Genomic DNA, 10,641 nt, shown 5'->3' with positions numbered 1-10,641 from the left:
TGCTCTGCCATGAAACCTCATGGAGTGGCACGAGCATTCTCCATTAACACAGGCCTAAAATAGATTTGCAATTTCACATCTTGGTTTCTTGGTGCTGTGCAGGAATCTGGAGCATTTAATCATGAGTAATTGACATGTAATAGACTTCCTCCAACTGCGTGAGCATCTGCAGCCTCTGATTTCCGTTTTTTAATATGTGAAACAAATGTTTTAGCATATTCGGTCTCTGCTCTCCCTTCTGAGTTATCAGGACTAAATGTGTAGCATATGTTGCATTTACCAGCATGCACGTCCTAGGCCAACTGTTTGTGACGATTCTAGCAACATCTTTAGTGTTTACGATCTATGGCGATTTTTCCTGTGAATTTCAAGCAAATTCCCTGGAATGTGCGACTTCTGTATTCCTTGTAAATAAATCAGTATGTTCCCTTCCTCTCCAACTCTCACATGGATCCAAGGAAATTGATCAACCTGGGCAGGATGAACCCTAACCTAGTCCTGCAAACAACCAAGTGCCACCTATTGGCTTTCCAATTACATTGTGTTACTGATAGTCAACTATAATGTTGGAGAGCTCGTCCATGAGCCATACGTCTGACCAACTGTGAATGTTCAGAGCCCAGTTGATGATGACATTTCCTGTCTCTTCTATGGCTGAGAATATTACTGGATACTGCATCAGGGGTTCATGGCCTATATATGGGCTTGAGGATCCTACAGTTTCTACAGGGATACGTTACTTGAATTGTGTTAAAGGTTTGGCTCTTATCACTCTACCTTCAATTCTCCTCTCTATCTTGCCTTTACAGGCTGTGAATATCTTGATTGAATGCTGTTCCCCGTTCTGCACTGTGTGAAAGGTAAGTCTTGGCTACCTTCTCTCTTAACCCCGGTGTATGTGTGTTCTCTCTTTCTCAGCACCCCCTATGTACGTGTTTCCTCTTTCTGCCCACCACGGTTTCTATGTGCCGCTGGGCTGGCTTTATCTTTCTCTTAGTTCTATATCTGGTACTTGTTTCCTTTTCATCCCTCTGACTCTATCCCTCTCTGTCTCTCTATACATCTTTCCCTTTATCTAGCTCTCTGTCTCTGACTTTATGTGTGTGTATGCCTCGCTCTCTCTTTCTCTCTCTCGCACTCTTTCTCTTGGCACGTAAATTGCACGGAAGGACCATTTATGCATACAGTGGCTTGTAAGCAGTCATCTCCGTGCAATTTTGATTTGTGAATCAGTGTATTTTCTGCATGTAATCCGGGCAGACCAAGTTTCCGGTCAGCTTTACACACAATCAAATATACAATTGTAAATGCCACCTGTCATGTCTGTGCATTGTAGATGGCATTAATATGCACAGGGGCAACGTACTGGTCTTGGAATCAAGACCATGCAGAGCAACAGAGGTTTGAATCCCGGATCCACGCTTAGAAACCAAAATCAGATATTAAGCATGTTTTTAAAAAAATGTAATTAAATAAAAATTCCGCCTGACCATTGACAGTGGAAGTGCAAGCGGATTTCATGCATGGAGATGCTGGGCAGGTGGATGCAGATTTACTGCACTGCCCCTGTTGCGAGGGAGGAGGCAGCAGCACTGAGAGGGTTAATAGGGACAAGACACAGCAGGAGGAAGAGGAGGGGCCTCAGGGAGGAAGAGGCGAGTAGTGTAGAATAAAGTATGGTAAAGACAAGACGAGACATGTCTTCCTTGCGTGAATGTGTAGCGAAGAGAAGGGATACATTACTAACAGTAATTGTATTTCTGATGCTTGTATTTGCTTAGAATCACATGCTATGCATAGGCCGACATCTAGTGTCGTACAGTTGTTGTTTTCGAAGTTCGAAAAAGGGACGTTGACAGGGCGTTCCAGTAATACTATCCCTAGTGTGGCGTCTACTGTACCCATGGTGCTTCATGCTTCGAGGTCCCTCAAATTGTTTGTTTCTGACATGAGGCTACATGAAGTGTAGCGTGAGTACATGTGTAGTAAAGCAGATTACATATATATATTCTGCTGCCCTCATGTCCATGTATGGTGATTAAATAAAGGTCTCTTACGCAGAGCAAGACTGCCTGGGACCTGCTTTTTCCTTTTTTCAACCTTGCCTGAGTGCCGCTGCATTTTGGACTGCTAGTCAGTCAGTTCATTCCTGCCTATATATATATTATACTAATATAAATCCAGAAAAAATATCTATGCACCTTCTACTCCAGAGGAGGAAGGGTGGGTGCATGTGAATCTAAGCAGATACACGCATCAGAAATACTATTACGGTGAGTAATGTATCCCTTCTGAGGCTTGTGGAATCTGCTTAGATCAAATGCTATGCATACATTAGCGAGCAGTGTTTGGAGAAGGTGGTGGTTTGTGAGAAGGTACAGTGCAAATAGATGTTTTAGGACTGCTTGTCGTACCTGAGACTCCATGTAGCTGCTTTGCAAATGGCATCCAGTAGGACGTTTGCGATAAATGCCAGAGTAGATCTTGTACCCCTAGTGGAGTGAGCTCTTGGTGTGTCTTGCTTGATACAGAGTAGCAGAGCTGCATGCATCTGACTATTCATCTGGGAATGGCATTTTTTTTAAAATGCGGTCTCCTTCCCTGCCTTGAGCAATTGAGAAAAACAGTTGGTCTGTTTTCCTTAGCGGTCTGGTCTTGTTTACATAGTAATGTATGAGTTTCTTCTCAGCTGAGCTTGATGGATTTAAAAAAAAAACTGGTAGTTCGATTGCCAGATTGAAATTGAACTTTTAAATGAACTTAGTGAAAACCTAGGGTGTGTTCTTAATACCAATTTGTCTTTGTGGATAACAAAGTAAGGGTTTTGTACTGACAAAGCTTGCAGTTCACTGACTCGCCTTATATAGGTGATAGCCACCAGGAAAGTCGTTTTATATGTGCAGTGTTTAAGGCTGGACTTATGCATAGGCTCAAAGGGAGGTTCCATGAGCTTTGCAGGTACTACATAGAGGTCCCAGCCTGGTGGCGGGTTTGAAATAGGAGGGTGGAGTCTCTTTACTCCCTCCATGAATACCTTAATGACAGGGATTTTCCACCAGCACACCTTACTTTGAGAAGTTGTGCATGCAGATAGAGCCTCTAGGTGAACCTTGATTGAGTTAAATACTAGCCCTGAGTCTAGTAAGTGAAGCATGTAATGCAGAATGTGTGATGGAGTACATTCTATTGGGTTTATTTGTCGTGTTGGGGAAACCTGGATGCGAAGTCTGGGGATCATTTGTTTTCTCTTGTTGCGAACAAATCTAACGGGGGATATCCCCATTGTGTGAAAATGTAGTTTAAATATTCTTGGCGAGCTGCCACTCATGCTCTTCTGGTAGAGGATCTTTGCTTAGTGAGTCCGCCAGAGTATTTAGTTCCCTTGGAACATGTTGTGATGTTAGGAACATGTCCCGCTTGAGTGCCCACTTCCATATTTTTTGTGCTAGCCTGGACAGACTTGGAGAATGTGTGCCCCCCTGCTTGTTTATATAAAACATTTCAGTGGTGCTGTCTGTGAGTATTTGTACTGTCTGATTTGTCAGGTGTGCTTGGAAGGCTTATAACGCTTCGAGCATTGCTAGAAGTTCCAGCAGATTGATGTGGTTCTGTGCTTTGACTTGAGTCCACAGACCATGCGCTGTGAGATGAAGGTAATGGGCCCCCCACCTGGTGAGTGATGCATTTGTTGTGACAATCGCTTGCAGGTCGTGGAAGGGTTTTCCCTTCAATAGGTTATCCTTTGTCCACCAGTGTAGAGCTTGTACTAGGGTTGGCGAAACGACCACTAGATCGTCCCACTGACCGCTTGCCTGAGACCACTATTTTGCCAACCACTCTTGCATTGGGCGCAAGCGCCAAGGCGCATGTGGGACCAGGTAAATGCATGATGCCATCATCCCGAGCAAGCGCATTGCTTTGCGTATGGTTATCTGGCGCCCGGCTAGATACTGAGGTATTTGCAGCAGTATGTTTTGTACTCCTTTGATGGGAAGATGAGACCCTCTTCTGTTTTTATGACAGCTCCTAAGAACTGTTTGGTCTTGTCTGGTACAAGGAGAAACCCAATTGAAAAAGTAGATTGATCGTTCTTTGGGTATTTTGCTTGCAAATTTGGGGCTTCTCCCCTGTGATCAGCCAGTCGTCCAGGTAAGGGTACACTGGGATTGATTCCCTGCGTAGGTGCGCCGCTACCACCGCCACTACCTTGGTGAATACCCTTGGAGCGGATGCTATGCCAAATGGTAGCACCTTGAATTGGTAGTGCTGGTTTGCTATCTTGAAACGCAAAAAAATTCTGTGCGCTGGGAACATTGAAATATGAAAATATGCATCTTTCATATCCAAGGTTGCCATGTAGTCCCCCCCCGTTTTAGCAGTGGGATTACTTCCTGTAGCGTTGTCATGTGGAATTTCTGTTGCTTGACATAGGTGTTTGCAGGGCGCAGATCTAAGACAGGGCGCATCGTAAGATCTTTTTTTGCCACAAGGAAGTAGATACCGCTGTTCACCTGCTTTGCCGGGACAACTTTTACGGCATCCTTCAAGAGCAGCGCAGTCACCTCTTCCAATAGGATTCGCTGTCTTTCTTGGAGGTGGTCTTTTGTCTTGGTGGATTGTTGGCGGGTTGCTGTAGCAGCTCTATTCAATAACCGCCCGCCACAGTAGAAAGTACCCACTTGTCTGAGGTGATTCCCTCCCATATGTGGGTAAAGCATGAAATGTAGCCTCCTACTGGAGAGGCATGGGAGGGAACCTGTAGTGGGTGGTCATTGTTTGGGGGTGTTGAGCCGCCTATGTATCTACCCCTGCTACGAGGCCTCTTTGAAAACCTTGTGAAGACTGGACCTGTGGTGAGCCCCGGGATGAGTTCTGACCCTGGTTGTAACCTGACCCCGTTGTGAGTTTTGCCCTCAAAAGCGGCAAAAGTGATAGCCCCCCTCTTTGTCCAGAGGGTTTATTAGTAAGTTGCCCTAATGACTTTAGGGTGTCATACTCTTCTTTGGTGCTCTTTAGGGCGTCTTCTACTTCCTTGCTGAACAACACTTTTGGCTCAATGGGCATATTAAGAAGTGTAGCTTGTGTCTCAAGCTTAAACCCAGACTGGCGCAACCATGCATGGCGTTTGATTAACGTGCCCATAGATATTATCCTCCCCGCATTATATGCTGCATCTAGGTTGTTCTTAAGGATGCAGTTTAGAGAGTGACAGTTGGGCCTTTAGGGTCTCTGGGGCTGAAGCTATCTGTTTGGCCATCTCATCCCACTTATGGCAGTATTAGCTGGGTAGTTGGGTGGTATTATTGGTGATTCTAGCCTGGTAAGCTGCCAAAGAGGCTACTTTCCTACCAAAAGTATATTTCTTCTTACTTTCTTTTTCCGGGGTGCTTCTGAATATGCCAGAGTTGTTTCTGTTCTTTTCCTAGTGGTTGTGACCACTAAGGAGTCTGGTTTTAATTGACTCCTGATGAAAAGGGGGTCAGAGGGAGCTGGCCGGAAGACTTTTTCAGTACGCGGGTTAACAGCCCGTGTTAAATTTCGAGTTACTAGAGAAGGTTGAATTTGCCTCCGTACTGATTGGAGAATGGGAATTAATTTGGTAGCAGGACTTATTATCTCCAAGTATGTTTTCAACAAAGTCCTTGTCTACTTGTGTCTCCTGCGTATCAATTTTAAAAAGTTCTGCTGCTTTCAGGAGCAGATCATTGTACTGAATTTGATTGTCGACCGGTGAGTCTGCCACCGATGGGTCTGAATGATCCTGTGACTGTATGACGTAGACGTTGTCTTCATAAAACTGGTCAACATCACCCATGTCCCCTTGCTCCTCAGTGTCAGTGTACCTTCCAGTGTCTTGGAAGTCTTGCATTGAGTCAAAGTAAGCAAGCTGCCCTAGGAGAGTGCTTGTGTGGTGTCGGTGCAGGCTCTCTTGGGTTGTGTAACTTTGTCCCCACTAGCTGGTCTGCTGTGTGGAGTGCCCTGAAGGTTAACTAAGACCTCGGGGTGGTTATCAAAGAAATTGGCTAGGGAGGACATACGTCTCATGACTTTATCAATTTCCTCTACAGACCATTGAGAAGAACTTGGGATAATTGGAGGTGTAGGAGTGTATGGAGCTGGTTCAAGAGCAGGGTTTTTTGTGTGTCTCATAGCCCCTGAAATTGTGCCCTCCCCATTGGTCATAATCCCTAAACTAGAGCCCTTTTTATGATGTTTTGAGGACTTGTGTTTTTTCAACATCCTACCTTTCAATAGTGTGTCAGGGACGTGTTTTTGATGAGCTCACTGTAAAGACCGGAGAGGGGGTCTGCACTTCCGCTCTCTATATGGTAGAGGGGAGGCACAGAGACCCCTGCCAAGATTCTCTATTATGGTAACATAGTCGAGCAATCAAGGCCTAGCTTCTCAGGAGGTGGTGCGAGCTGGTTCTTAAGTACAGTGTAGTCCCTAAGCACCCATGAACGAATGTCCACAAACTGTATCGGTTAAAACACAGTCTTTATATAATTAATATTCAAAGTCATATACATGATCACGATAACTCACTTTGTGCCCCGAAAATCAACAATAGTAAATATGTACAGTTCTAAAGTGGTACCACTAACGTTACTCAATCTTATTAAAGTGCATACGGTCAGAATGACACACAGATCAAAATAAAGAGGAAACCAGCACTAGAGAAAGGAAGGAAAGCAGGATGGTTGAGCAATAGGCAGAATACTGGTAACTACTGTTAAACACAGCTCTGTGTGGAGATCCCCCCCACCTGGGCAACCTGTAGAAGAAAGATACAAGCCCAGTCCATATATTGTTCACCCTTAGACTTCCCAATAGTTCTGCAACCCCAAAGTACCTTGGAGTTGTAGCGTTCCGCATCGGGGAAATGGACAACCCTTCTTGAGTGTCCTCCCTTTCAGGCAGGAGTCACGGGTTGTCGAACGTCCGACGGAGAACAGGTCGAGCTACCACAGTGACGTGGCCGCTTCGTTCCTAGCGGTGCTCGTTGACGGGGAAGCGTAAACGTCCTGCAAGGAAGAGGCGTGGGGGGCACCTCGGTGTCGATAGTTCTGGACCGCAAAGAGTTGAAGAACTGTGGCCCAGCAAGGGTGTCGAGTCGTCGGCGTCTCTGTGGTCTTTGGGTGGCGGGAAACCCACCGGTGGATGCTCCTCGGCGCGTCGACGGTCAGGCCTTCTCTAGCAGGATACAGCGGCGACGATGCGGACGAGAGCGTCCTTGGATCACGGAAGTTTCTTAGGCAACGGGAGCATGGCGGCTCCAGTCGGCGACGGCGGTCGACGACAGTGACGGACAACAGTCCCGGCGCTTCTCCTTGGAGTTCTGCGGCAGTCCCCGTATCTGGTCGGCAGCCTGTTGAAGGTCTGTCTAACAGGGAGCTTAGGCAAAGATCAGCTGTGCACGATGGTCCCTCGTAGCTCGCGAAGAAGGCGCCTTAGCAGGTCCTCTCTGGGTCAGTTCTTGAAGCACAGCAGCTTTCAGATTGCGAACGAGAGCAACAGCAATTCTTCTCGTCCAGCAGGGCTCAAGGTTAAGCTTCACTCCAGTTACTCGTCGTAGTGGACCTCAGCTTCTGAACACGATTCCTAGCAGTGAGAGGTCCCCAGATATACTGTTGATCTCCCATTCATTCTGCTGGGTCGCACTCAAGCATCCAATCACGACTACGGGCATTCATGCAGGCAGGCAATCAATCAGGTACACAAGGTATTCAGGCCATTCACTTCTCTCCAGACACTCACAACAAGTTATGTGTATTGGGACAAGTACCGAGCCATTCAACACTCCAAACTGCATTCATGCCGGTTTCGGGCAGGGCTGTCTCAATCATTGTGTCAGACACCAGATACTAGACAGTCACAACATAGAATGTATATTCGTCACACACTCCATTCACCCAGGTCCCACCCACAGGCGTACCCACAACATACGGTCGTTGAGAAGGCTCCAGCCAGTCTGGTCAGCACTTCCCCACACTACCATATACAAACTTCCACCCAACAGCCAGTCAGGGAGAAGGGACAGAGGCAGGGCTTCCCGGGACTTCGGGAAGATCAGGGTAACAGGTGATGGAAGGCAAGAGGCCATGGGAGCCATTTTGTCTCCATCAGGAATCTACCGATTCCAATGACAGGGCCTGGGCATCCCAAAATGGAGGATGCTCAGGGCACCAGTCATTTCAGCATGGAGCTGCCACCAGCCCATACCCTGCTCTGTGGGTCACAAACAGGTGCCCAAAAACATACACTAGGGGCACAGGGTTGTACCCCTACCCATGGGTGACATAAGGGTATCCCATGGGTCTGTTCACCAAACCAAAAGAGAGAGAGCTGCACCACCAGGAGTCCCACATGAACTCCTGCGCGGAAAACACAACAGAACACATGATAAAAAGCAGTAAAGGACAAGGATACGGAGGCCCTGTCCCTCCGATGCATTTCCAGCATCACACTCCCTCATTTTCGAATTCTGTATCATCACAGGGGCCTCTGACGTGTCTTTCGACGGTCGATTTTCGGCATGCTTGTGGGCCGTTGACACATTTTTCAACGCTCGGTCGTCAGCGTGTGTGGGCTTTAAGCTTTTGGACACAGCGTCAGAACCGAACTTGCCTGTCGCTTTTGGGGGCCTAACGTGAGGATAACACAAGGGCAGTGGCCCAGAGGACAGGGAACGGTCGGACCGCCCCTGAACACTGTGTGTGTGGCCTTCCAGTTGGCGTTGTGGTTGACTTTTGGCTGTGGGATGTGTGCTTTGTGTGGTGTTGTTTGTTCGTGCCCGTGCCTCTGGGTGTCCTCCCCGTAGCAGAGCCACCTGTCTGCCTGATGGGATCAGGGGCGTGCAAGCGGGTATCCGACGGATCCCGTTTACCTTCAGCGTCAGTATAGATGTTGATGCTACCGTCACGGGTGGCAAACAGCTCCTGAAGAAGCCATCGATGAGGTAATCGTGAGGGCGAGTGTACACAAGAGGGTGGAGATGGAGATCTCTGCCATTGAGAACCCAAAGAAGAAGACAGACAGAGACAACACAGTGACAGCCCTTACCAGCAGCAGGGATGGGGAAAGAAGTGCAATGGACCACCAGACACTGCCGAGGGGGCCACAGAGGGAAGGATACTGACAGCTGAGACCAGGGTCACGCCCCCAGAGGCTGTGCTACCGATGCAGGCAGCTTTCCCTCATGCGGGGCTATGCCCATCGATGTCCCAACAGTGCTCCAGGTGCGGGAGGGAAGGACACTGCCAGGCGGTCTGCCGAGAAGGGAGGCACAATTCAATTGGAGCCAGCCATACAGACCAACCCTGCCGGCCCTGCAGTGGAGACAGACCCATTCCTACCCACAACAGCCGAGGAGGATGGTGAGAGCAATGGAACAAGGAATGGAATACAGAGAGACTCCCGTGAAAGATCCGCTTTCACTGTCTGAGTACTATGCGGCTACCTACAGCTACCCAGACGACCCGTATGCGAACTGGGACAAATTCTCTTACGGACAGGACCCAGAATTCGCTGACAAATCTGTGAATCTCATTCATGGGGTACAAACGGCAGCAAAGCGCCCAGAGTACTGGTGATGATGGACGCAGTCACACACACATTCCTCATTGTCAGTGGGGCAACAGTCAACATTATGGGGGAACAAGAATTCCTACTTGCAGAGAACACTCAAGAGCTAATACTGTCAAAGGCAGACATGTTCCAATGGGGAGCCAATGTACCACTCCCATCGATAGGACAATTCGGAAAAACGTTCTCCTTCAAAGGGAAGAGGGTCGACACTTCATCCAAGTCCTCCGGAGCCCAGTCCAAGGAAAATGCCTTCTCGGCTATCGCACAGAGAAAGAATTCAGCCTGATAGACATTAAATTAAATGACGATGATGACGTGGTATGCAGAGGAGGCTAGCACGTGTACGTGTCTATATGCCACCTAGACGGGTCACCATTAACCAAGGAGACGATCAGAGATACAGGGCCTCATTACATGGTAGGCGGTAAGGGTTTACCGGTACCGGTATTTTACCGGTAAATCCTTACCGCCTCACTACGAGGTCCCTTTGCGGGTTGTGGAATTTAACGCCTGCTTTTTGCAGGCGTTAAAAACCAACCCGCAAAGGGACCAGTGGAGCTAATTACAGTACCGCAATTTGCGGTACCGTAATTAGGGCCTTCCCCATTCCCATAGAGCCCTATGGGGCAAAAATGGGAATGGGAAAGGGCAATGGTGGAAGGGGGAATTACCGCCCCGCCAACCTTGGAATGGGGCGGTAATTCCCCTTTCCACCAAGGCGGTGCCGGTATTTTACCGGCATGAACCATGGCGCTAATAGCGCCGTGGTTCACCGCCTTCCGTGCAAAGAGGCCCACAGTACCTGAACTGTTTCAAGGACTGGGTAAATTGAAGGGCACAGTACTTAACCTCCACAAGGATGGCAACAGACTCCGACTCTGCGTCGACAGTGGCAGAGAGAGAGGGAGGGAGGGAGCGAGGGAGGGAGGGAGCGAGGGAGAGAGGGAGAGAGGGAGAGAGGGAGAGAGGGAGAGAGGAAGAGAGGAAGAGAGGGAGAGAGGGAGAGAGGGAGAGAGGGAGAGAGGGAGAGAGCACCTATCAAAGGATGAATTG

General features: G+C 48.2%; 1 protein-coding gene across 1 annotated transcript in view; it reads left to right on the top strand.

Annotated features, from left to right (window-relative positions):
* Nucleotides 1–815: 815 nt before the first annotated feature.
* The window catches only part of POU2F2 (POU class 2 homeobox 2), a 673,952-nt gene continuing 664,126 nt past the window's right edge, over nt 816–10,641 (top strand). The window contains exon 1 of the mRNA XM_069640944.1: nt 816–860. Coding sequence (XP_069497045.1) covers nt 830–860 — 31 coding nt within the window. The 5' untranslated portion in view covers nt 816–829. The remainder of the gene's footprint in view (nt 861–10,641) is intronic.

The sequence above is a fragment of the Ambystoma mexicanum genome, chromosome 1q (genome assembly GCF_040938575.1).
Source record: "Ambystoma mexicanum isolate Mex_15411 chromosome 1q, UKY_AmexF1_1, whole genome shotgun sequence".
NCBI lineage: Eukaryota > Metazoa > Chordata > Amphibia > Caudata > Ambystomatidae > Ambystoma > Ambystoma mexicanum.
This window is presented reverse-complemented; position numbering and strand designations above follow the sequence as displayed.